This window comes from Paroedura picta, chromosome 4, assembly GCF_049243985.1.
Source record: "Paroedura picta isolate Pp20150507F chromosome 4, Ppicta_v3.0, whole genome shotgun sequence".
NCBI classification, from domain to species: Eukaryota; Metazoa; Chordata; class Lepidosauria; order Squamata; family Gekkonidae; genus Paroedura; species Paroedura picta.
The window spans coordinates 111546861-111574353 of NC_135372.1; the positions used below are offsets into that span (position 1 = coordinate 111546861).

The following is a 27493-nucleotide window of genomic DNA, read 5'->3' on the forward strand; positions in this document are numbered from 1 at the left end:
CAATCATTAATTTCCCCCTTTGTCTTAAAATAAGAACCTTGCACATATCTAAAATATTTATATTCTTCTGACTTCAAATGGAGGTTTTAAAGCAGAGGTGGCAAAACTGCGGCTCTCTAGATATTTGTGGGCTAAAATTCCCATGAGCCCCTGCCAGCACGGCCAATTGTCAGGGGCTCATGGGAAATACAGCCCAAGAACATCTGGCGAGCCACAGTTTGGCCACCCCTGTTCTAAAGTACCTTTCCTTGTCTCTTCTACACAATTCTCCTTTCATCTAATAATAGCTATTTACAGGTTGCCTTTTCTGTCTTAGAACAGTCAACTTTTCTTCTCTTTGTTTTAAATACCCCATATTAACTCCTCCCCATTTTAGCAGCTGCAGGTTCCCCCATCATGTCATCAAATTCAGCTGTTGGTTGTCAGGCCAAAAAGGGTTTTAGTGGGGATTTTATGACATGTAACCCACCATGAGCCAATTCACGAGTGGCGAGAAATAAATCAATAATAGTAATAATAATACTTCTTCCAGGGACAAAGGCTGGCCAGCTGGCATAACCTCCCCCCCCCTCCATGATTCTTGTCATACTTCATACCTCTTTTGGCTGTTGCAAAGTGTTCCTATATAAATGACCAGACTGTGGTATCTGTGAGTCAACACACTGCCAATAGTGTTGGCTCATGGGATGTGGAAGACATGTGGCCCACTGTTTACCAACTGCTCTAGAACGCCGCTGTATGGGGGTCCTCCCGCAGCCATGCAAGTGGTTCTTCTTACCTTCTCTGGGGAAACAGAGACAAGTCCCTCCACAGAAGGTAGGCAAGGCAGCATTGGCTCTTACTGAATCAGGTAAAGAAAAGAGAAGAGTTGAGATACCAGCCTCCAAGTGTGACCGTGGGATCTCCCAAAATTACAGCTCATTTCCACACTACAGAGATCAGTTCCTAGAGGCCTAGACAAGAGTGACAATACTACAATGAGGAGTGATCCAAATGAAACAGGAGACTAAAGCAGAGGTGAACAATGGGACAAGAGGAGCTGTGGACCAGGGCTGCTAACAAGGTGTCCAAAAGTGGGTAGGAAAGCAAGAAGGCTTTGGTGTGAATTGGTGTCTCCAGTGCTTTCCCCACAAGGTGCATCAAGGTGGTACCTTTTTTTTCAAGTGCGGCCACTGGCATATTGAGATTTGAACACTGTCACAGAGGACAAGGAATTCTCTTTCCTGCTGGTCATGAGGTCTTCTTGGTTTCACTTTTGATGAGAGATAAAGCCATAACTGACTGCAATCTCCTCCTCAGAACTAGATTTTCTTCTAGATCAGGTTACCAGGATCTTTGACGTCACTTCTCAAAAGCTTTATGGTATTAGGTGTGTTTCTTTAAATACACAAAGGCGAATCATGAGTCCACACGTTTTAAAAAAGAAAAAAAGACTTTATAGGCTTCCAAGCAGCAGTGAAAGCCTTGAGGCCAGTGCCTAAGCCAGAAAGCTCAAAAGTTTTCCACATAATGTAGAGTGGCCAACCTTAAGGCAGGGCCTGGAGATCTCCCAGTATTACAACTGACGTGCCTCAGTCAGTACTATCTTCAGTCATGGCTATCATCTGCTTGTGAGGATGGAGGGCGTCCACAGTCCAGGACTAGATCCAGGCCTCTGTCTGTCAGTCATCCTCTCCCTGAGTATTGACTGTGATTCCATACATGTTTTTCATTGGCACCAAATTTGGAATTTTGAGAAAGGATACAAAATGGCTGGGCACAAAGATTCCATAAAGGCTGTCATAGGGGGCTGGGCACAAACATTCCATAAAGGTTCCATAAAGCATTGAAATAACTTTATACAAAAGAACCCACTTCTGAATAGGTTCTTTCTGTAGATGTAAGGCTTTTGACAAGGTTCCCCACAATGTTCTGATGGGTAAACAGGAGGACTGTAGATTGGATTTTCGGATGGTTAGGTTGATAGGGAACTGGCTAGAAAACCACACCCAAAGAGTAGTTGTCCATGGTATTTCATAGGATTGGAGGGAGGTAAGCAGTGGGGTGCCACAGGACTCAGTACTGGGTCCAGTACTTTTTAACATTTTTATCAATGATCTACACAAGGCGGTAGAGGGACTCCTCATTAAATGTGCTGATGACACCAAATTGGGAGTAGTAGTAAACACCCCAGAAGATAGAGAGTTCAACAAGATCTGAACACACTGGAAAAGTGAGCAATTAAGAACAAGATGCAAGTCAATAACGAGAAGTGCAGAGTTCTACATCTGAGTCACAAAAATGAGAAGCATGCATGGGAGATACACTTCTGGATAGCAGTGTGTGTGTATGTGATCTTCGGGTACTTGGGAACTGTAATCTAAATATCAGCAGACAGTGTGATACAGCGATAAAGAAGGCAAATGCAATCTTGGGCTGCACCAACAGAGGCATCACAACAAAATCACAAGATGTCATAGTCCCATTGTATATTGCATTGATCAGGCACCACCTGTAGTCCTTTATGCAGTTCTGTGCACAAAATTGAGAGGGTTCAGAGGAGAGTGACGGGAATGATCTGAGGCCTGGAGACCAAGCCCTATGAGGAAATGCTGAGGGTCTTGGGGATGTTCACCCTAGAGAAGAAGAGGTTGAGAGGGGACATGATTGCTGTCTTTAGGATTTGAAAGGTTGTCATTTAGAGGGTGGCAGAGAAAGGTTCTAGTTGGCAGCAGATGATAGGACCTGCAGTAATGGGTTTATACTAAATGCAAAATGATATCGGCTAGCTAATGGGGGGGGGGGGAATTGCACTGTCAAAGTAGTTCAGTGGTGGAATTGACCCTAAGGAGGTGGTGACTGACAAGTCCTCAAGCAGCTGCTGGGCAGATACTTATCCTGGATGCTTTAGGCTGATCCTGCATTGAGCAGGAGGTTGGAGTAGATGGCCTGTGTGCCCCCCTATAATTCTAGGATTCTAAGAAAGGAAATACCTCCTTGGTTTTTCTCCAGAACTTCCATTTCCAAGGAGGTGGAGAAAGCTGGAGTCTGTTTTCTGGTTTCGAGAAGAGTTGCTGTTTAGCTTCAGTTTCCAAAGAAAATGGAGGGGTTGCTCCCTGAGTGGTCAGAGGGGATGGCCGCAAAGTCCAGAGCCATAAGAAAGTCACCACCCATTGCCAAGCCAAGGCCACATAACTACAGTGATGCACCTGCCTTGGATGAGCTCAGCACTTCCCTGGCCAGGCAGCTGGCAGGGAGCGGCCCAGCCTTCCTTGTTTTCTCCTGCTCTTCAAGACCTTTGGGATGTTATCCCCCAGACTCAGCAAGCAAGAGGGCACCAGGAAGCATACTGATGGTTGCCATTGCACTCATTATGAGCATCACACATGGGATTGCTGCAAAATGCCATTGCCAAGACTGAGCAAGCATTTCCTCGGGAGTTTTCAGGTGTTGCAAAACTGTGCCCTCCTGCAAGAGCTTTGTTTGCTAGTGCCTATTAATTAACCGTTTTGCATCCGTTATTGTTTGCGTAATCAATATGCCACATTCATCATAGCGGCATGAGGCCTCAGAGAAGCCCTGAGAAGCAGTCTGTCAGCCCAAGAACAGTTACTTTGTCTGAACGGAGTGTAGCGTTATGTCATCGCAAAGACTGGGAATGAGCAAGCATAAGATTCCTCATAAATTATGTTCCACATTCACCCTGCCCAACCATTTTTGCCTCTTGTGTTGAGAAAGTTTTGTCCACTCAGGGACTTTGCCGGTAGTCGCCTCCTGCTGGCGAAATGTTGTCACTGGACCAAACTTTTTTTCCCCTCACAGCACAGTGCGGAAAAAAAGAAGAGTAGGGTTTGATACCCCACCTTTCTCTACCCTCAGGAGTGTCAAAGCGGCTTACAGTCACCTTCCCTTCCTCTTCCCACAACAGGCACCTTGTGCGGTAGGTGAGGATGAAAGAGCTCTGAGAGAACCGTGACTGGCCCACAATGTGGGTATGAATTTACTGGTTGTCCTGGGCCCCCGGGATGTATGCCTGGCCTCAACCAGAGCCAGGGCCTTTTCGGTCCTGGCCCCAACCTGGTGGAATGAGCTCCCGGGAGAGCTGAGGGCCCTGCCGGAGTTACCAGCTTTCCGCAGGGCCTGTATGACGGAGCTCTTCCGCCAGGCATACGGTTGAGGCCAGGGCAGAGTCCTGGGTTTTTCCAACTGGATCCCAAATTCCATCAGACCAGCTCCCGCTCTCACTAGAGGAAGATCAGGGCCCCACCCTGAACAAGGTGGGAAGGAGTAATAAGGATACTGCTGCCATCTCTGGGATACTGTTTTATGGTGTAAATTGGGATTTTATTGTTTTTAGAATTTTATGTTGTGAGCCGCCACGAGACCTGTCAGGGTCCAAAAATAAATAAACAAACAAACAAACAACTTGGGTTTATTCAATGGCTCTTCCTCCCAGAAAAATGTTTTCAGGATTGCAAAGTAGATCTAGCATCAAGGTACCTACAATCTCTGTTCTTACAGATGCTACTTGCCAATGGTTCAAAAAGCAAGGAATGCGTTATTAATCAGAAGGGTGAATTCAGAACTGAACGCCAGGCTGTGACCAGAAAGCCATAAGCCAGCCCTTCTCAACTTTCTTACTGTTGAGAAACCCCTGAAACATTCTTCAGGCTTCAAGAAACCCCAGAAGCAGCATGATTGTACAGAATACGGTTGGGAAGCAGGGCTGGGTACAAGCCCTCCAGGGCCTCTCACCCTCCTACCTCCTCCAGGCCAAGCATTGGCCATATTTTGGGAAAGGGTCAACATGACCATATATGGTCATATCACCCAGTAAATGTTTAACAAATTGTAAAAACATGTAAAAATTAATTAATTCCCACTCATTTGGGAAACCCTTCCAGGGCAATCAGGGGTAGAGGATATATCACAATGCGAATCCCTTCATAAAGTGCAGTTGACATCAAGACTTGGCTAAGGGTTGTCTGTTCAGTTGTTTCCTGGCTGACCTCCTTCCCCCACCTCCAGTATCTGTACCTGGCCTATCAATCACCAATCCTACCATTTCTCCTTTGTACAATAGGCCGTTGTTGTCACTACAGAAATTCCATGACACGTCAGCCTGTTGTGTAACCTCTCTGAAATGAAGCTAAAAATAGATTGCTCTATTACAGGAAATTGCCCGCATGAAATTGCGCAATCTCAAGGCTTCCTTCAGCAGAACACGTCCCACGAAGAGGCCAAATTGCGTGCTTTTTCCCCGGGCAGTTTCATAGGCTGCCGTGGCAATAGACAATCATGCCCAGCAATTATAGAGAGCTTTTCACAGACCTTGCTTGAGTCATCCCTACAACAAGGGAAGTGAGCAGCATTCTGCCCAGGTTGTAGATGAGAGTGTGACAGTCAGAGGGGTTCTCTGCAGGGTGACTCCAGTTGTGGAAATCACTGGACGAGCTCAGCACTGGACCGCCCTGTGAGTGAAGCAAGCGATGCGACTTGAACTTGGGCATTCCTAACTCCCCCGCTCAGCCATCAGGTGTTGCAGGGCCCTCAGAGTCACAGAATCAGGTCCTTCCAGCAGCGCCTCCCACACAGCAAGGTGGACGGTCAGTTCATACAGGTCATTTTCAGCAGGCCGTCTGGTAACCTGAACTGAGAAGCAGGTGTTGGAAGGAGCTCTGAAAGCAATAAGTGCCTTGCGATACATCCAGTAATATATATATACCAGATTTAAAGCCCATTTTATTTCAGAATAAAATGGGTGCTAGCCCCACTGGCAAAGGCTTCTGCGAGGCGGCCAGCGCTGTCACTGGGCCTGCAGAATCCTTTTTGCTCCCCCAGTCGGGGGAAGGGATGGGGAGCTACGGGCCTACCTTCCCTCTCGGCGGCCAGCAGAGCAATGGCCACCGTGGGGGGAAGGTTTGCCCTCGTGGGGGCTGGGGCGGCTTGGGAGGTGCTTTGTGCCTCCCAATTGGTGTTTGCTGGGCCAAATAGCCAATCAGCAGCCGTGCTGTGCGTGGCTGCTGACTGGCGGTTTGGAGCTGGACTGACAAGCGGAGGGCCCATCGGGAGGCGGTTCGTGCCTCCCAATTGGGCCCTCCACTTGTCAGTCCAGGGGAAGGGGCCAATGGGCACCCTTCCTCATCCCGGACAGGGCCCGCCCTCAGGGCCCTTACCCTATTATTTTATCCGCTCCGCAGGAGCAGTTAAAGATAGTCCTCACCTGGATAGCCCAGAGAAGCCTGATCTTATCAGACTGACTAGTATTTGGATGGGAGACTCCAAGGAACACGAGGGTTATGACATGGAGGCAGGCGAAGGCAAATACCTGGCTGCCAGCCAATCCTCGGATCTCCTGCTAAGAGTTGTCTGTTCAGTTATTTCCTATACAACAGACAGGCCACAGGACATGTAGATATATATTTCTTTTGATTGATTGATTGGATTTTTAACCCGCCACTCCCCAAATGACTTGTGGTAGGCCAATACTAGCCCTCCCCTCCCCTGGTCCTCCAGACAGCAACCGTTGTATATGGGGGGGGGGGTAGGAGTTCGCCCAATGGACTTGCATGGCCTGAGAAGGGGCCTCCTATCTTACTGCTCTGGCCTCAACCAAAGACCTGGAGGAAGAGCTCCATTTTGCAGGCACTGCAGAACTGAGAAAGCTCCATCAGGGCCCTCAGCTCTCCCAGGAGTTCATTCCACCATGTCGGGTCCAGGACCGAAAAGGCCCTGGCCCTGGTCAAAGCCAGGCAAACTTCTCTCAGGTCGGGGACCACCAGTAGATTAGCTCCCGCAGAGTGAAGGTAATCTGTTTCTCTTCTGACTAAACTGACTAAGCCAGAAGTGGCTCGGAATCTGCTGGTCTAATCAATGTGACCATTTTTGTGACATGCACAGGACTGAAAGGGAAGTGGATACGATTCAGCAGTCAGAGCAAGGAGGCATCTTCCAGTCATCAGTGCTGGTGTATAGCATTGCCAGTCTTGGATCTGGTCTAGTGCCAGGGTTGCAGTAAGCAAGGGAAGTAGTCCAAAAATAATAATGGTGTCTGTTGTCTTCACGTGGGGCCACAAGACAGTGGCTGACCTCTGCCCAGCTGCTTTGACCTCTCTGTTGGTTTACTCCAAACTGTCCTGCTGGCATATGGACAAGGCTTGCAATGGTCAAAACACAAATAAGCAGCAGGAAAATTTTAAGTTTGTGTTATATAGTCCAGCTGTTTTAACTCAATTGGGCAGTCCTTACATTCTTGCAGGTGAGTTCGGAGGTGTGAGGGGAAGGTGGATCCTTGGGAAATTTGAGTTTGCCTCTGCCTAAGTGCAAAGTGATGAAGGAAAGCAGCCTGATACTCAGAAACACTATATATTGATAAAAATGGGGGAGGGGGGGACACACCAATTATGGATTTATTGTGCTAAGTGGTGTAAAATTCCTGCATTTTATGACGAGGAAGAAAGTAGAATGCAGTAGCTAATAGTACAGTACATTTAGAAGTTGATCTTACTGGTCATGCTCTTGGACGGTGGCATCTCCCATAATAGTTCACATTTCCCCCTCAAGAGGAAGAAGCACACGCAGGCAAACTGATTTCTATCCCTGGACTTGCTGCTAATTCTCCTCCTTCCACACATGCTTAGTTCCCATATTGTCCTGCAGAACTGCAAGGAATAGATACAAATTGCAAGAGAGTCCTCCACCTTGTGGGCTGATACTTTGCAACTGTAGATTTGCAGAATTTAAGCATTTGCTTTTCAGAACATTTGCTTCCAGGTCTCATGACAGATGTTATCTTAGTTGCTGCTAGACCTTACAAAATGGACATGTGCACATGGCACAATCTCCTCAGGAGTTTTCAAGTGTTACAAAATGGTACCCTCCTGGGAGTGCTTCATTTGCTAATGCTCATTCATTAACTGTTCTGCACCTGTTATCATTTGCATAATCACATTCATCACTGCCACGTGAGGCTTCAGAAAAGCCCAGAGAAGACATGAGTCAGCCTGAGATTGGTTACTTTATTTTACCGAAGGGACTGTAACAATAGGGTTGCCAGCTTCTATGCGGGCGGTTGAAAGATAAGGACACCATGGCTGTTTTACAGATGAGGATGACGACACTGAGAATGAATGCAACTGAACAAGCACTCCCAGGGCCAAGTCCATTCCTCCAGTGCCTGATTCGTCGGTGATGGAGTTTACAGCCAGATATCAGCCCTGCATTTCTTAGCACCCCCAGCCCATTTCTCCACGAGCCACTCAAAAGTTTATTTATTTATTTTAAAGGTTTCTATGCTGCTTTCCTACCCAGTTTAGTGGACCCTGACCTGGGTGCCCCAGGCAAGCCTCATCTTGTCAGATAATAAACAAGGTCAGCCCTGGTTCATATTGGATGGGAGACCACCAAGGTAGTCTACCCATGTTGAATGTTCCTTGTCTTGAAACCCCTATGGGATTGCCATAAATTGTCTGTGACAATGGCACAAAAAGGGCATGCCTTAAAACATTTGAAAGCATTCAAAATGCAAGCATATATGCAGTATTTAATACAGTCAAACAAAACATAAATACATAAATTATTTTGCCCCGGGATTTTACATAGGAGGGGGTTTCTGGCACCTTGCTTACTGTAGGCAAGGTAGGAGGTGAAGGGTGGGAGATCCTGTGTTCAGGAGACGAGGAGGTGACAGAGCATCCCAACCTGGGGTCAACCCTGCATCCCAGGGGCAAAGTTCATTTGGTCTGTAGTAAAACTGACTTCTTTAAAACAAGGGGTACAGTGTCTTTTTGGTCTACTCAACACACCCAGCGTTTAATATATCTGACTGGAATTCTGATCTCTGGTGTTTGCTCTGGGAAGGAGTGCCTGTAGCTCTGGCTGAGAAAATGCCAAAAATATAACGATCTAAATGTTGAGCAACTTCAAGAGTCATTCTACATCTGTTCTGCAACCACCCTTAACAGGGCTGTTGTGTACAGGAAGGGGAATTATATAAAATCTTGCGGATCTCATTCCAATAAATAGGCTAGGTTAGTTTAGTAGACGTTTTTGTCGTCATTTACAAGGACTTGTATCTACCTGGTTCTTTTTTATGAGCTAAATGACCTAGAGAGTTTTATCTTACTGCTAACTTGATAGCTTAATAACTGGTCCAAAACAACTTGATATGTTTATTATGACACCTGTGTTTGTCTATTCTGTAGCTGCAATCAATAAACTAAAGGAAATGACTGAGTGTGTGTGTGTATATATAATTCTTCCTCATTTCTTGCTGACATGAGTACAGGAATGGTACAAAGTGGTTATGAGATAATGTGGGCTATGTACAGAGTTTACAATAACATTAGAAGATAATTGTATTAGCATAGTTTGTTTATCGGGTGATATGACCCATATATGATCATGTCGACCAACCCATCCCTCCCAAGAGGGTCAGTGCTGGGCCTGAGGGGGTGGGAAGGGGAGGGGCCCTAGGTGGGCGTGTCCACAGCTATGCTTTCCAACCATATTCTGCACGATTGCACTACTTCTGGGTTTTCTCGAAGACTGAAGAATGTTTCAGGGGTTTCTCAACCATAAAAAAGTTGAGGAAGACATTACTTAAACACTTTTGTAATTGATTTTTCCTGAGCAAGATAGCTTGCACTTAAGAATAGTCAAATATGCTTTACAAGACATGCTAAAGAACTTAGCTGTCTGGCTGATTAATTGCATGAAATATACTTGAAAACCAGCAATAAGCAAAATAAGCCATATGTGCTTTTCAGAATTATCCACACTGTGCAGAATGGCAAAACAGGGTTCACCCTACATTTCAATATAATATGAATTGTCTTAATTGGACATTCTTCTGAGCAAACTGAGAACCATGCTCCAGGGCCTTTTTGTGAAAAGCCACTGAATATCCTCACGGTATTGTAAAATGCCTGTTACCAGTATACTAATGTTAGGAAATGAACTTCATTAACATTCCATGACTGCACTGTTAATTGGCAGGAAAATAGGTTTATGGTAATAAATCTTCAGATCAACACAATATAATATTGTTAGGGGAGGGGTTTAATATGCTTCCCCCCCCCCCCCGTCTAGAAATTAATGAATGGTCTTACTAAGATAGACTGTACAATGGCTCATATTTTCCTTTTTCTTTCTTTTCCCCTCTGAACAAGCCAGGATATACCACTTGCATTTGGCTGGATCTTTGCTACTTCAGCTATAATTGTACACATAGGTACATGTATAAGGAACAATGAATGCAATGGCATTTTAGAGGGGAAATGGGCTACTGTGTATAAAAAGAGCTTTTGGGAGCAAATATTGACCACATTGCATGCATGAAATAGATGCTGATGATAGCGGATATATACACTGGGATGGGTACAATGGAGGATTAACCAAGCTAACAGAACTGATACAAAATCAAGTCACAACATATTCCTGTTAGTGGGCTAGGAAATATGAATAGAAAACATAATCTGAAGATTTGTTGGAGCATCAAAGCATGAATTCTCAAGAACTGTTTCGCCATCATAGAGAAGACAGTGACTGTATCAAGAGGCTCATCCATTGTCTGTGTTCAGGGCCTGAGAAACACTGAGGGGGACTTCCAGTTCTGCTGCTTGGTGTTCCAACACGTGGCCTTCAATGTTTATGCTGGATCTGACAGTAGGAATGAATGAGGTTTCGTGGGCCTTAAACATAACTAGGTTTATTATGTCACAACACAGCTAACACTAAACTCTACCTTCTCTGAAGCACTCCACAGAACTATTGGGGCTGAAGAGGCCCGAACAACCCCAACTAAAAGGCACATCACCCTTAGACGTACATACCCAACAGTTTGGGCTATGAATCGCTTCTCCTCCTTCTCCTCCTCCTACTTCTCTGCAGTGTATCACTATGACTCCTCCTAGACATGTGTGTAGCTTCATAGCGACTTGATCACTCTAATTATGTCTGAGGCAGGGTATGACCAAGAGATAGAGCTTTCTCTATTCTGATACCATCTCTCTAGATCAGGGGTAGTCAAACTGCGGCCCTCCAGATGTCCATGGACTACAATTCCCAGGCACCCTTGCCAGCATTCGCCAGCGAATGCTGGCAGGGGCTCCTGGGAATTGTAGTCCATGGACATCTAGAGGGCCAGAGTTTGACTACCCCTGCTCTAGATTTTCCTCTCTGCAGAATTCTTCCTGGCATGTCACAATTGGCATACAGTGCAATATTTGCATATAGGGCAAGAGGACTTTTTTTGTTGTTGTTGTTTTTATCCTGCTGGTCTTAAAGATTTTTTATATAATAATAGAGTTCCATTAGTTAAAATGGCTGCTTTGGAAAGTGGAGTCTATGGCATTGTGCCTTGCTGACGTCCCTCCCCTAACCAAACCTTGCCCTTCTCAGGCCTCACCTCTAAACCACCAGGTATTTCTCAACCCAGAGTTGGCAACCCCATCTGTGCTGACCTCAGAGTATCATATCAGCATAGGCACAGCTGGCTCTGTCCAGAACACTATGGCACAGCATGAGCCCTGCCTGACTCAGGGTGCAGGGCTGAAAGGGGTTGTGTGAACTGTCCTTCAGTGAGAGAGAAGTGATTTATTTCTTCACTATCCTTGTCTGTCCCTAGAAGCTGGAAAGGTTACAGGAAGGGGACAATGCACAACTGGCCTTTGCAAAAACTCTGGATGTATTTCCCAAGGCCTCAGCAATTGATCTGAAAGTAGGAAAACCCTGCTTATAATCAACTTCAGTTCCTTATCAGCATAGGCTTTATTGGCATGTAAATGTCTTCTTTATCACTTGGTAATATCTTTCCAGGTAACAGGGAATTAGGTATGTATTTAGGTTCATAATCACACAGCCCATCCTGTTCCAAAGGTTCAGGGCACAACCACAGCCCAGGGACTGTAGGGTGAATCTGATGTGAGATAGGATCTTGTTGGTAACTTCATTGCATGGTTCAGCTATAGGATCAAACTCAGATGAAGTGCACTGGATCTGAGCTGGTCTTGCATCATCGTCCTTACTCATTTGGGAGCATTACTGAGGAACATTTAAACATTTTTGGAACTTCCTTTGTATACTAATTTAGGGTCCCCAATTGTTACAGCAGATTTTTGTTCTATGTAACTGTGGTTACTGCAGTTCTATAGCGGGATATAATTTATTGATACAGTTTTCTACCAGAGACATTCTGTTAGATTTTTTTCCTGGTCTGAATAGAGTCTGAATATCCAGGTGGGGTCTGAAGATCTCCCAGCGTTATGATTTCTAGATTATAAAGATAAGTTCCCTTGGACAAAATGTTAGCTTTGGCTAGTGAGCAGACCCTTCTGAAGTTCCTCCCTTCCTCAAACTCCGCCTTCGCAAGGCTCCACCCCCAGATCGTCAGGAATTTCCCACCCAGAGTTGGCAACCCTAGAATGTTGCTTCATAGATTATTTTCCTCTCCCTCCTATGTGTTTGTTTGTTTGTTTGTTTGTTTGTTTGTTTGTTTGTTTGTTTTCCGCCACTTCTTGGAAGCCGGCTTGTAGCGGATTACAATATCAGTCCATAGACAATAACCCCCCCCCCCATAAAACCCCGTTAAAAACATTAAATACAAAAGACATAAAATACATGCCGGTATAACTCCTTTACCCTTCCCACCATCGCATCTCCCAACAGGGGAGGTGAGAGACAGCCATAACTGAACCCCATCAGATGCTCAGGTGGTCATATCTACTTCGTAATGGGGGGGGGTGTCTTTCTTTATTTTTTGCTATATATACTATTTTTTTTAATGTACATGAAAGTGTGAAGTGTGAGTGTGTCTGCAAATATGTATATCACAAATGCATAGTCATCTAGAAACTTGGATCAGTGTACACAGTTTGTTGCTATGTAATGTAACCCCCAGCAGCTTTTAACGCTCACTTTTAGGCACAGTAAGTTCACACAAAATGGTGAAAGGAAACCAGGCTGACAAAGAACAGGGTGGTGAGATATGATCAAAATGGACACTGGCCAGAGCATTATCTAAAATAAGTGGTGCAAGAGAGGAAGACATAGAGATGGCTGAGCCATAGAATCACCAAAATCAGACACGACTGAATGGCTAACATCATCACACCATCAAGTTCACTCAGCCGAACTGACACAATATTGCTACAGCACACATCCAGGTTTCAGCTCAGCCCACGCAGCCATCAGACAGCCCACTTTCAGCAGCTTTGTGCTGACATACTGAGGGCTGATTCTAACATTAGAAACTTCAGATGCCCCCCAGGTGGACTTCCAGGAATCCTTCCAGAGCAGGAGATGGTACAGAGAAGCATGTTGACACCCCTCCTGCTCACGCCCTGATGGAAATAGGGCCTTTGCCTGGATAGGGATTGATTTTTCAACATGGCACTGCAGACACACAACTGAGACACATAATTCTGTACCCCACTTTTCTGCCTATACAAGGGCCACTAAGGCAACCATTTAAAACATACATGATAAAACCACATTTTAAAATCGCCTCCAATGCTCCTCATTAGAACCATTAAAAACAGAGTTAAAACACATACAATACATAAAAACAGCAATTAAAACATTGGTTAAGAAGGAAGTATCATTAAGGGAATACCAAACAAAATAAAACAATCTTCATGTACTGGTGGAAGATGGCAACAGAAGGGGACACACATAAATCTCCCTGGGAAGAGATTTCCAGAACTTTAGTGCCATGACTGAGAAGGCCCTCTTCTGGGCTGCCACCCAGGTCATTTCAGAAGGCTCCTGAAGCAGGGCCTCAGAAGATGACCATAGTGATTGAGCAATTCATAAGGGAGTAGGTGGTTCTTCAAGTATGTTGGTTCCAAACCATAGAGGGATTTGAACATAAAGACTTATGCCCAGAAACAAAATGGGAGTCTCTGTAGATGGACTAAGAGTGGACTGATATGTCTGCAGAATATTGTGGGAACTCAAGTTTCTGAGCACTTCTCAAAGGCAGACCCATGTAGAGTAATCAGATCAAGGTATAACCAGGACATGCACCACAGTGACCACATCTTACTTGTCCAGGAAAGGCCATAGCTGTCTAACCAACTGAAACAGGCAAAAGGCTGCCACCTGCTTATCCAGCAGTAAGCCTGGGTCCAAGACCACCCCCCCCCCAGATTACAGGCTTGTTCCTTCAAGAGGAGTTCAACCCCATCCAGAATGGGTGACACCATAATTGTGAACCAGACCTTCCATCCACTTCTACTTGTTGGGATAACACCTTAGTTTATGGGTCTGCATCTGCTCCCAAACTGCCTCCAGGCACCAATTCTGGGTCTCCTCATCCTCCTTGGGATCAGCCGGAAGCACACAATAGAGCTATCATCCACATATTGGTGACAACCCAGGCCAGATTTCTGGATGACTTCATCCATTAATTTCATGTAGATATTAAGGAGCACAGTGGACAAAATAGAGCCTTGCAGGGACCCATACACCAAAGGCCAAGGGGTTGAGCAGCAGTTCCCAACACCACCTTCTGCAACCTACCCTTCAGGTAGGACTGGAACCACCACAGAATGGCACTGCCCAGTCCCAGCCCAAACAGGTGGTCCAGAAGGATGCCACCATGATCAATGTTATCGAAAGCTGCTATTTCCATTTCCTGCTGTAAGATTTCCACCAGAGTGTCCAAGGTAGTTTCAATCCCATTGCCAGGCCTAAACTGAGACTGGAACGGATCTCAACAATTTGGCTCATCTAGGAAAGCATGGGAGTTGTCCCTCTACATTGACCTTGCACAGGAATTTAACATATGAGAGTAGTTGATCTCCAAGGTCCAGCGTGAGCTTCTTTAGGAATCTGCTCTTCATGATCATGTGGATTTCATAACCTGTGAACCTGCCCTTTAAATGTGGGCCAAACTGAGAATTGGGTATGTGGTAATTACATGACTACTTGTATTCTAAACTATGTATGGGTCTATTCAGCCTGCATTTTCCACATGGTTGGCTCTCAGAGTCACCCTGTAACGTATTTGTGCTGTTGCTTATGCTTAGCCATATGTATTGAATCATTTGTTTTAAACTGTTAACTATTTTAAGAATAAAAACTCCTTGCAAATGAAACTCTAGCACACCGGAGAGAAAGGCTCTATCCTAGTGTTTCGCCTGCCATGATAATTCTCCAGTTACATGGAAAAATTAAGGAAAGGAACTTTTTAAACAATGTAATGCCTCACCTGCAAGCAGAACAGTCCACTCTTCCACCTGAGCCCTCTGCCACTGGGCTGCATGCGGACACATGGCCTTAGAATTCACTTGGTGGTATCTTGAGTACATTCTAGGCTTGCCAGCTCTGGGCCTGGGGGGGGAGGGGGGGAGGAGGAGAGAAACCTCAGCAACGTATAATGACACAGAATCTACTCTCCAAAGCAGCCATTTTCTTCAGGGCCACTGATCTGTGTTGTCTGGGGATCGATTGTAAAAGCGTGAGATCACCAGGGGCCACCTGGAAGTTGGCAAGCCTAGTATATCACCATTAGAATAGTACTGAGGCTTGTGAAAGGTTCAGCTGTAGCAGAGACATTCCCAGCAAAAGAGTGGCTATTTGTGAGGTAAATCTCCTTATTCGCCCAAGACACATCACACAAATCCCACCCCCATCTACTGCTGAGGCAAGTGGCTTCCGTCTGCTGCTGTTTTCTTCTCTTTTGCTCAGCGATTCTCCTATTTTTGTAGTTGGCTGTAGCCACTGCAGTTTGCCAGCAGGTGGCCTGCAGCCCAACAAAGGCTGTAGGGAGTGAATTATTGGGGGAAACGGTTTTTATTCTGGCTAGAGATCTGAGGGAATCCAGAACAGCAGTGGAGCTGACAGAGACAAACTTAAGCGTCTCTCCTGCTTTCCCTCTCACTCTTTCAGCCCAGTCCACGCTCACTGCAACCTCAGTGTAGTCGTCTCCCTCTCCACCCCCAGCCTGTTTAATACCCCTAGTTGCTGTGTGTGTGTGTGTGTGTGTGTCTGTGTGTATGTATTTCTTCCTCTTTGTTTCTCACGTTTTGCAGTGCCCTTTTCGCTCACGTTGTGAGTCTTATTTTTCCCATTTCTCTTTTTCACAGTAGTTGCCGAAAGAAGGATGCCTTTGTCTTGGACCGTTATATTTTTGCTTATGCTCCTGCAGACTCTGGAGGCTGTGGTGAAGGAAAGTGCAACCCCTTTTATCCAAGAACCGTCCACATCTTCCAAGAGGGAGCGACTGGATCAAGATAAAAGTACAAGGAGACACTACATCTCAAAAGATGCTCTGAGGGAGACGCTTGGGGAACCACACAGGTGGTCTGGGTCCGCTGGCAGTCACAGGAGGACACTACTCTCAGAAGAGCCACTGAAATGGAGAAGAGCCCGCAGGGGGACGGAAGACGAAGACTCCAAGCCGGTTCAGAAGTACATTCCAAGAGTGAAAGTGGAATTTCCTCGGCCTGTCAACCCTGTCAGCCTCCGGCCAACCAAGGCTCTTGTGCCTTCCAGCACGGATCCATCACAGCACCGTCAAAGAAGCCCACCTGTCCTCGGAGGCACAGAGCCCCACAACAATGTGACCGTGGCATCAGAAAAGCGCTCTCAGATCCAAAACCCTCTGTACCCAGTGACAGAGAGCTCCTACAGTGCCTACGCTGTCATGTTCCTGTCCCTCATTGTCTTTGTTGTGGGGATTATTGGGAACCTCTCAGTGATGTGCATTGTCTGGCATAATTACTACATGAAGAGTGCCTGGAATTCCATCTTAGCCAGCCTTGCCTTCTGGGATTTTCTCATCCTCTTCTTCTGCTTGCCGGTGGTCATCTTCAATGAGCTCACCAAGAAGAGGCTGATGGGGGACATTTCCTGCCGCATTGTGCCCTTCATGGAGGTAAGTGGCTCCTCCACTACATGGCCCTGTAACTCACTACCTATTTTGTGTGCCTATTTGAGGTGAAGAGCTACCCTGGTAGGTAGGCCAATCCATAAATATTGTCATTTAATCATCCTGATGTTCTGATCTGACTTTATTTCCAAAGTAGATGTATGACAGATTGATCCCACAAGGGCTATCCTGTGATTGTAACAGGGGTCTCCTGCAACACTGAAATGCTTATGGTGGGATGGTGAATATATTATCACAGGTGGTATTTCTGAGCCTGATCTAAGCTGCTCATTTGTACTGCCTGTGTGCATTTGTACTGCCTGTGTGCATTTATATGCCATGTTTTTGGCACAGGGATCAGTGGTTGTGTTGATCTCAGAGCTCCAAAGCCAACAGGTCTAGTTGTGTTTTACTTACCAAGAAGAATATACAAACTTTTTGAAACAAAAAGCAATCCGTTAGTGGAAATGTAAGTAATTCTCAGATGCAATCAGGAAGGCAGTACAATAACGTAAAAGAATAAGTGCATCAAATTGTCGAACAGAATCTATTAACTTGCAGAGGTTGTAACTGCTGTAGTGACACAGCCATTCAAAAGCTGTATTCATGCTATTGTTCTTTGTAAATGTTGTGACTTTTATACTCTTGGACACAACGTTTAAAGGAGCAGTGCAAATATCCTTATAAGACAAGAACAGAGATCAACTGAATGGGCTAGGAGAAATTGCAACCTCGTAGTAAGAAGGAATTCCTTTTCCGTTTGTCTCCTTTTTCTGGCAGGGCACTTGGTCAATTAAGCAGATAAAAATAATCATTTGGGGAATGTCTTTACCTGCTGAGTGTCTGGCTATCATGCAGTTGTTAAAGGCACTGAAAAATAAAGTGGCAGTCAAAATTCTCACCCATTATCGTGTTTATTTCAAGATATCTTTTATTTTACCCATTTTAAGAAAAATTACATTTCTGTCTTGAGCTTCTTCCATCATAGAATTAAAGAGAACACAGGCAGGGGCTGCAGATCTCTCTCAGCCACATACTGACCAGTCCTGGACCTGCTTAGCTTCAGGAAAACAATTGCACCATGCAGATCCAGACCATAACCTGGGCTCATCATTTGTAATACTTTAAAAAGTTTGCCACAATTCAGACTAGCACAGAAGATCCTTTGGGTGTCATGCTGGGATTTGTGTGCATGTAGTGCTGTACGCTGCTAATTCTTCCAGCATGTCTGCAGAGTTTGCACCTGGGAATTATTTTTGTTCATTTAGTGTCTGTGGCAGAGGGGAGAATTAAACCTCGGTCTCTCCTAAGCAATTTGTCTCTTGGTAACTGCATCACTCATCTGTGAGTCTCTGCATCTTTTTAGTGTGTCAGTGTCCTCCTATGAGCAGAAGGCACTATTGCTCATGCGAGAGCTGACTGGATACTTTTGTAGATTTTACGCTTTTGTATTCCAAGCTGGGTTCATTGGCTCCCGCACCAGGGATAATACTTCTGAGAGCTGATTAAATGCTGCCATTACTTTGAGCTGCTGCCCATTTTCATGCCCCTATTATGAAGTCCCTAAAAGAAATCAGTCACTGCCAATGGACACAGAGGCTGCTTGCTCAGTACTTTGTGTTGCGGTTTTCAGTGAGCCTCGCTCCTCAGAATGCCATTTAAGAATCATGTTGCCCCGTGAAGGGACTGAAAAGACGTGTGGCTCGGGCTTTCTCCTTGCCAAGTTATTCTGCCATCAGAGTAGAGTTCCTCTGTGGCCCAGACTGACCTTAAGACGAAGAGCTTCCCAAAGCAGCCCATAAAGCAAGCCCCCTGTGTGAGGGTTAATTCAGCTCCTTGCCCCCCGTGAGATGTGGAGAAATAAATCAAGCTAGCCAACCGATGGAACAACTGAGAGTGATGATGACTCTGTCACTCAATGCTTATCTGTGCTACTAATCTATATTGCAGGGGTCGTCAACCTGTGGTCCTCCAGATGTTCATGGACTACAATTCCCATGAGCCCCTGCCAGCTAATGTCTTCTGAGTTTTCAGAAACATCCGTCTAGCATCCATGTGGCCCCAATCCATGGACTTCAGTATCTGCAGATGGGGGGCACATGTCACTAATAATATAGAGATAAACATAATATTTTCCAAGAAAAATTTGAGTAGGATAATTTGTTTGAGCTCTCCTGTGCTCCAAAGTTCCAGTTCAACATCCAGCTCAATTATGGAGTCACTGAGAAGTGCCACTGGGCAGATCAGTAGCTCATAGCATCTGTTACCCACCAGTCAAACAATAACAGAGGTCTGTAGGTCAGGGATGAACAAGATAATAGCATGTCAAGAGTGGGATGCTATATTTTTGCTCTGCTTAATGGACTACATCTTTTCTCTTGGTGACCTCTCATTTTTACTGCTCCTGAGATGGCACCGGGGGGGGGGGGGTGAGGTTGCCATGGCAAATCTTGACTGGGCAAAATATATTACCATGGAGACTTTATTAATGAGTGCAGAATAAAGGCCATCTTAATTTTTTTTCCTCTTTGCAATACTGAATAATTGCCAGAAGAATTCTCAGAAATGTAGGAACTCTCTGAAATAAAGGATACCTTTACTGCATGGGAAACCTGTGTTGGTATAGAATTTGAAATAATGCTTTACAAACCAAGACTGGTCAGCCCTGGAGCCCTGTTTTGCCCTGTCCTGCCTCCTTCTTGCTGCAGTAGTGAGCTTACAAAAAAACATAAATGTACACAAAAAAACCCTGAGGCCCAAGAGAAATCTGACATGGGTAGACCAGTTCATACCTATCAATGTAGGCTTGCCCCAGACATGTTTGAAGTAGGTCTGGGAATCAATATAAATGAAGTGCAGTGCATAGGGGAGGGTGGTGTAACTCTGCTGGGTACTAATTCCAGCTGGGAAAAAGCACTTGGGGAAAGGCATCAAGGAGGTAAGCCGTAAGCAGGGAAGAGTTCATCAGCCCTTAACTGGCATGTCCCTTTTCTCTATATTGTACCTCCCCCCGTACCTGTTCGCATGACTGGGGTAGACTACACTGACAAAGATGCTGTTATGTCTGATCTGGCCCTCCTATACCCAGTCAGGTTGTTCTCTGATTTTCTGTTCTTTACCCTGAAGAGATACTCTTGTCCAGAGAGTGGAAAAGTCCAATGGAGCACGGAAGATTACCTAGCTTGAATCATACATGATCTGGGCAACTCTAATGAAGATATGCCACTGTTGGCTGGTAGGTGAATTTCCTCCAGGCCAGGCCAGATTCCGGATATTTTTGATGCAGGGATCAACTGGGCATGAAATTGAGGACACTGTGAGTGGGCAGGTAGTTGTGAGTTCCTACATTGTGCAGGGGTGGACTAGATGACTCTGGAGGTCCCTTCCCACTGATTCTATGATTCTAATAGAGGGAAAGCAGGTAGGTGCCTATAGGAGAAAGAACTGGACTGCAAAGTCTGCATGATGACTGCAAAGTAAGAAGTGCACAAATACCATCTAGCTGAACCCTTTACTCTGAGGCAGAGCCTTCATACTCAGCACTGCTAACAGAATAGCCCCACAACCACACAGAGTGACATTCTGCCGTGCCATTAAACGTTGAGATCTGAAGGGTGCATCAAGCATGAGATGACTAAAGTGTTTGGGTTGAAGCTTCAAAGTACATGGGGCTTCACAGAATACCATGAATCGAAAAGTCAGGTTCATGCACTGAGGAGCTTACAACTGACATTTCAGTGGAGAGGAGAATCAGGAGAAGGGGACACAAGCAACATAAGAGATGCATTTGAGCCAATGCAGCTGCACCAACTTCAGCTTTGTTTTGACTGGAGAAAAAGATGAGTTAAACCAGAGAAGGGCTGTATCTTGGGGGCAGAACATCTGCTTTGTATGCAGAAGGTCTCAGGTTCAATCTCAGGCATCTCCAGTGAAAAGGATCAGGGAATAAGACAATGTAAAATCCTCTGCTTGGAACCTTGGAGAGAGCCACTGCTATTCAGGATGAGCAATAGTGGCCTTGATAGACCAATGTCCTGCCACAGTGTAAGAGACTTCATGTAAGCAGTTCACATGTTTATTAAACATACAGGTCATGTAGTGCAGGGGTAGTCAAACTGCGGCCCTCCAGAGATCCATGGACTACAATTCCCAGGAGCCCCTGCCAGCGGCAGGGGCTCCTGGGAATTGTAGTCCATGGACCTCTGGAGGGCCGCAGTTTGACTACCCCTGATGTAGCAGAATACCTTCTTCCCTCATTGGCTTCCTTAGCTCTGCTAATTCTGTTTCTTCTCTGATGAGGGCAATGCAGGTGGTGGGACATCTGGGAGTGATTCAGTGCTTGGCTATGGGAACAGCTCAGTGCATGGAGGAGGCAGGGAAGACAATGGGGCTTTGGTATTGTTTGGCTGGATCATTGGCTAGCAGTCGGGCACTGTCAGGGCCTGCTGCATGCTGAATGGGGCCAAAGGCAAAACGTGGAAGGAAACAGGGAAATGCAAGCACGGGTCTAGTGCATGTTTCCTGCAACCCTCCCCCCCCCCCCCTCGGAGGCCATTGTTGCATGCTTCACAGGCATTTCTCCCGTGTCTGAAAATCCACACCTTCACCTCCTTTGGCCTTAGAAGTTGTATGCCCTGCACTATGTTGAAAGCAAAGCATCTGAAACTAGGTCACACATTGCAATATTGGTATTCATTCAGTAACGTTTCCTGTTAAATGCCCGAATGCTTGATATTACTAATATTACTAGTTCAATTTTTAATTTGACCTAGTGGGTCAGCTTTTGCCTGATATTTTTGTATTATTTGATGCCCCTCTAGGGACAAAATGAACATTATATGGAAACTGCAAGTACTTTTGAGAAGCTATTGTTCCAATGGCAGCTTCTCCACTCCTGATTCTGGAGAAGGTTCTTTACAGCAGTGGTCCCCAACCTTTTTATCACCGGGGACCGGTCAATGCTTGATAATTTTACTGAGGCCTGGGGGGGGGTAGTCTTTTGCTGAGGGACGTCACCACCGCCTGAGCCCCTGCTCCACTTACTTTCCCGCCAGCACCCCTGACTTCCTGCCACCCGCTGGGAGGCGCTGCCAGCAGCATCTGTGCAGTGCCATGCTGAGGGGGAACCCCAGCCATGGTGGCCGCTGGAGAGCACCAAAGGTGAGCCAGCGGCAGAGTGGCAAGGCAGCCCCCAAAGCAGCAGCTGGGGAGGAGGACGAGGAGGAGCTGTGGCCTGGTACCGACTGATCTATGGACCGGTCCCCCAGTCTCCGGACCGGGGGTTGGGAACCGCTGCTGAAGAAGAAGAAAAGTTGGTTCTTATATGCCGCTTTTCCCTACCCGAAGGAGTCTCAAAGCGGCTTACAGTCACCTTCCCTTTCCTCTCCCCACAACAGACACCGTGTGAGGTAGGTGAGGCTGAGAGAGCTCTGATATCACTGCTTGGTCAGAACAGCTTTATCAGTGCCATGGCGAGCCCAAGGTCACCCAGCTGGTTGCATGTGGGGGAGTGCAGAATCGAACCCGGCATGCCAGATTAGAAGTCCGCACTCCTAACCACTACACCAAACTGCCTCTGTTTACAGCATAGGTAGGGGTAGAGGCTGCTCACTTCTCCCCGCTTCATCCTTTCCCCATGACATTCTCCCCAAAACTGTTTCCTCCCTCTGAATTTCAGCATCTAGAATTTGGAGCGTCCCCACTGGCTGACCATCGCTGTGGGCGAAAGACCAGCATTTGGGTCTCCCTGATAATGGAGGATTTTGAACTGTCGCCACCATAGGGATTTTTAAATGGGTGTTTTAATGGGATTATATTGTATGTTTTTACTGGAGTTTTGTTTGTGACCCGCTGCAAGCTAGTTTGCTGGGAGTGGCAGGATATACATTGAAAAAAATATACAATAATTTACAATAATATACAATCATTTACACTTTAAGAAGAATTGGTCTTTATACCATGCTTTTCACTACCCAAAGGAGTCTCAAAGTGGTTTACAAGCACCTTCCCTTTCTCTCCTTGCAACAGACCACCTGTGAGGTAGGTGGGACTGAGAGAGCTCTGGCAGAACTGCTCTATGAGAATAGCTCTAACAGAATTGTGACTAGCTCACGGTCACCCAGCCGTGGAGGAGTGGAGAATTAAACCCAGTTCTCCAGATTAGAGGCTGCCACTCTTAACTGCTGCACCATGCTGGCCACCATATCATTAGAAAGACCATCTTATTTTCTTTTTTATTCTTTTCATATCAAGATAGAAGATCTACGGTACTCTTTACAAAAGCATGCCAATCACTCGTGCTCTCATGATCGCGGGAAGGGAAGCCATTTGTCTGGGAAACAGGGTCTAACTGTCTGCATCAGTCACCCATGATGTTTGGAATTGCAGCTGGACCTTCTCAAAGCAGCCCAGCATCTCCTGTGATGCTCCTTCAAAGGATCCTGCGGTGCACATCTGATCGTGCCGGGCAGTCTTTTGGGGAAGCAAAATTAACGTCTTGGAGCGGGGGGGGGGGCGCTGCAGCAAAACCCTCCACAAACTCCAGCCGCTTGCCATAGGTTGGAAACAAACAAGAACCTTGTCACCTCATGCAGATTCATTGTGAATCTTCAGGCCCAGAGTGAGTGACCTGGGAAAGCATGTGTGCATGTCTTTATGAAGCACCGTGAGAAGCAGGCCTCCGGGACACAGGCAAGTAGCCCGAGAGCGTTCTGTTATGTTCAGGGTTGGCCGCAGTTAAAAGGAAACAAAGAGTGCTGGGGAAAAAGCAAGCCTCGCTTTCCGATATCCGGTGGTTCCTGCACTCCATGAATGCTCCTTGTTCCTGTCAGAAGTGAGCGGGTGCCTGCAATTAGGGCCCCGGAGCTCTGGGGCAGTCTATGAACCACTTCCAATGGGGCGTTGTGTTTCCTGAGCCTAAGGAAAGCTCAGCGGTCGTAATGGAGAGCGCCATGCGAGAGGGAGGGCAGCCTTGGCTGATTCTTATTCATTGTCATTCAAGCCCGCCCAGCCTTTGGCATTTTCTCCTCCATGCTCTGCCCTCTTCCCATTTGGCAAACAGGGATGTTTTCCTAAGACTCTGAATGCAGCGGAAATTAACAGGGACTGGTTGGGGACAACAACAAACTTACTTGAGCTTGTTTGCTGCCTAAGGGAACGGATGCAAGAAGCGGGAGGACCTGGCATTCGGAAAGGCTTTAGAGACTGTGCTTGTGTGGCGAGCTCTTGCTGGTGGCCTGAGAATCCCTTCCGCATCATGAGGCTGGCTCTCTCCTTGGTTTGAGCTGCTAATTGCAATGTTAAGCCTGAACTGGCTAGTCCTATGTACTGGGCTTCTAGAGGACCGTTGAGGTTGCAAATAATGAGGCAGATGTGTGCCTATGGGGGGGGTCATGCTACAGATGTTTATTTTCATTTATACTACATAGGTGTTCACTGCCTCTCTGCCTACACCCCTCAAAGAGCTCTGCGCTCCACCACCTCCAACGGGCTAGTGATCTCTGGCCCCAGGGAAGTCCACGTGACCTCAACCAGGGCCAGAGCCTTCTCTGTTCTGGCCCCCACCTGGTGGAACAAGCTCCCAGAGGAGATCAGGGCCCTAATGGAGCTAGAACAATTCTGCAGGTCCTGCAAAAGGGAGTTCCCCCACCAGCATTTGGTTGAGGTTGATTAAAACAAAGCAACATCTACTGGGCCCCCGAACCTCCCTCCCTTGAATCCATGCGACAGATCTGACCAGCCATAGGTCTGTTAGATTGTTCACTATGTTAGAATGTTATTTTCTCCATTTATTGTTATTATTACTGTTACTTTTCATTCATTATCATCATAATCACTGCATTTGATGCATTGTTCTGCTTACGTTCTAAACAAACAGTTTCTGTTATGATTAATCCTGTGGGCTGCATGTCTAAGGTGCAGAAGTGTGTGCGTGCACGCACACCCAAACAAGTTAATATCTTGGTCTATATACCTGTATCCTAGGATATTAATCAAATCAAATAGTGCCTTTTTGGTGGCAGAAACGAAGCCGGGGAACCTTTTGCCCAGAAGATCATTTGGCTCCCTCTTTAGTGGCTTTTAGAAATATGGTCGAGATGACTCTGCTGCTGTTGAGCTGTAATCCTAATGACACTTTATTAGGAGTAAGCCCAACTGAGTAAAATTGGACATACTTTGGAGTAGATCTGTCTAGGAGAGCCTTTCTCAACTTTTTTACCATTGAGAAACCCCTGAAACTTTCTCCAAACTTCAAAAATCCACAGAAGTGATGCAATCATACATAATAAGGCTATGAAGCATAGCTGTGTAAGTGCCCACCTGGGGTCCCTCCCCTTCCCACCCCCTCCAGGCCCATCACTGGCCATTTTTGGGGGGTCAACCTGGCCATATATGGTCATATCATCCAATAACAAATTTTTAAAATATATTAAAAATTAACTCCCACACATTTGGGACACCCAGGGCAATTAAGAAACCCCAGGGTTTCACAAAACCCTGGTTGAGAAACCCTGGTCTAGGATGGCTCTCTTAGACTTTTGCCTGACTTCACGTAGTTCAAGGCAAACACTCATTTTAATTTTTTTCCTGTTAATTGTGGTGTTTTTTTTTTAACGCGGTGATTTTATAAGTCTCTTCTGGCAAACATGGTATAATGAAAGGCAAGTTAAAAAGGACTGTTCACATAAATCAAGGGTTTGCAGAATCATGATATTTTGTTTACCAGTTCTCTGTGTCCTCTGTATTTCTAGGTGTCTTCCTTGGGGGTGACCACCTTCAGCCTCTGTGCCTTGGGCATTGACAGATTCCATGCCGCCACCAGCCCTCAAGCCAAGATGAGGCCCATTGAGCACTGTCACTCCATCATTGCCAAACTGGCTGTTATTTGGGTGGGCTCTATGACCCTCTCTATTCCAGAGCTCCTCCTCTGGCAGCTGGCACAAGACACCTCACCCGTCTCTGGCGTGGTGACTGACTATTGCGCCATGAAGCCCTCACAGGATCTGCCTGAGTCTGTTTACTCTTTGGTCCTTACTTACCAGAATGCCAGGATGTGGTGGTACTTTGGATGCTACTTCTGCTTGCCCATCCTCTTCACAGTCAGCTGCCAACTGGTCACCAGGAGGATCAGCAGCACAGACAAGACTGACTGCCGTGGGGCAAAGCACAGTCAGTGTGAGAGCCAGCTCAACTGCACAGTGATTGGACTCACAGTAATCTATGGTCTCTGCACAATTCCCGAGAATGTCAGCAACATTGTGGTGGCCTACCTGTCTCCTGACATGGCCAAGCAGACCCTGGACCTACTGAACCTTGTCAACCAGTTCTTCTTGTTTTTCAAGTGCTCAGTAACGCCTGTGCTGCTGCTGTGCCTCTGCAAGCCCCTGGGCCAGGCCTTCATGGACTGCTGCTGTTGCTGTTGTGAAGAGTGTGGTCAGGAAGCTGCCTCCGGCAACGGTGGCTCTGATGGCAAGTTGAAAACTGAGATGTCCTCCTCCATCTTCTTTGACAAGCCTCGGGAATCGCCTCCTCCTGTGGGAGCCATTGGAACCCCGTGTTAAGCTCAGCCAGCCCAGAGGGGAGCATTAGCAGCTCTTTCACCAGCTTCTCCCAAGACCAAAAGTTGTTCTCTTTAGTATTGATTGGTGAAACGGCTGGACAGTGGATAGAGCAAGTGTCCCCCATATGCTTGTTTCAAAGCCAACTCCCCTAAGGGTGATGTAGTGCCGAGGCCTCACCTAGAAGCTCTCTCTCAGTGCTGAACAGTTACAGGTGTGGCCATGTGTAGAATCCCACAGATCCCATTGCTCTGAGTGAGGGAGATGCTGAGGAACGTTCCATCTACAGACCCTTAAGGACTAAGAGACCACAGTGTCTTAGAGGACATAGTACAAATTAACCCTCCTCCCTTCTTGCAGGATCCCACTGTCCTCCTCCATCCCAACCCCATCCTCTACAAGATAAGCATTGCCCTACCCTAGCATCAATAAACCAATAACCTTGATAGAAAACAGAATGTTTCCTGTGACGCAGTTAACTTATTGTACTGCAGCTGGTTATACTGTAAGAGTCTTACCAGTGACTCATAATGAAACTGCTGACTTAGTATGTTATCTCTGTTCATGTCAAGAGGAGTACATATGGTTCCCCAGGGGAATTTGTTTTCCTAGCTGTAGCATTATATGTTAAGCCTCACAAGAGAAGCACTGGAAAGGTTTGGGCATGTGGGGGTAATGCCCATCTCCATTAAGTTTTGCACATGAACCAATGGTTGATCCCGAGAAATATGGTACATTTCTCAGAGCTGTGATTGGCTGAGGTTCATATATATTTCCAAACACGACACCCGTGGGACACCTTTCCGGAGTGTGTGTGTGGGGGGGGGGGTTGCCCAGTGTTTTCAGAATGTGGGTGGGGTCAGGTGGGGCTTTTGCCCAGCAAGGCTTCTGATTGGCCACTGGAGATCTGATTGGCTGTGCAGATTTTTAAGCAGTTGCTTCAGCAGCAGCTGCCACCACAGCACCAAGATCTTCACTGTATGACTGAAGATCACCTGTGTGTATGAAAGAAAGCATTTTAAAACAATATGCTCACTTTACAAGGTATGCTGTTAAACGCAGCTTCTGCCTGAAACATTGAGGA

The 27493-nt window shown here is 46.3% G+C and overlaps 1 protein-coding gene across 4 annotated transcripts in view; it reads left to right on the forward strand.

Moving 5' to 3' along the window:
• The window catches only part of GPR37L1 (G protein-coupled receptor 37 like 1), an 83789-nt gene extending 56922 nt beyond the window's left edge, over positions 1-26867 (forward strand). For 2 of the 4 annotated variants that reach the window (XM_077335077.1, XM_077335075.1), the window contains exons 2-3: positions 16068-16858; positions 25603-26867. In XM_077335077.1, coding sequence (XP_077191192.1) covers positions 16085-16858; positions 25603-26412 — 1584 coding nt within the window. In that variant the 5' untranslated portion in view covers positions 16068-16084 and the 3' untranslated portion in view covers positions 26413-26867. Of the gene's footprint in view, positions 1-15767; positions 15976-16067; positions 16859-25602 lie in introns of those variants that run through there. The other 2 variants (XM_077335076.1, XM_077335078.1) reach the window with 2 other exon arrangements.
• Positions 26868-27493: the final 626 nt, after the last annotated feature.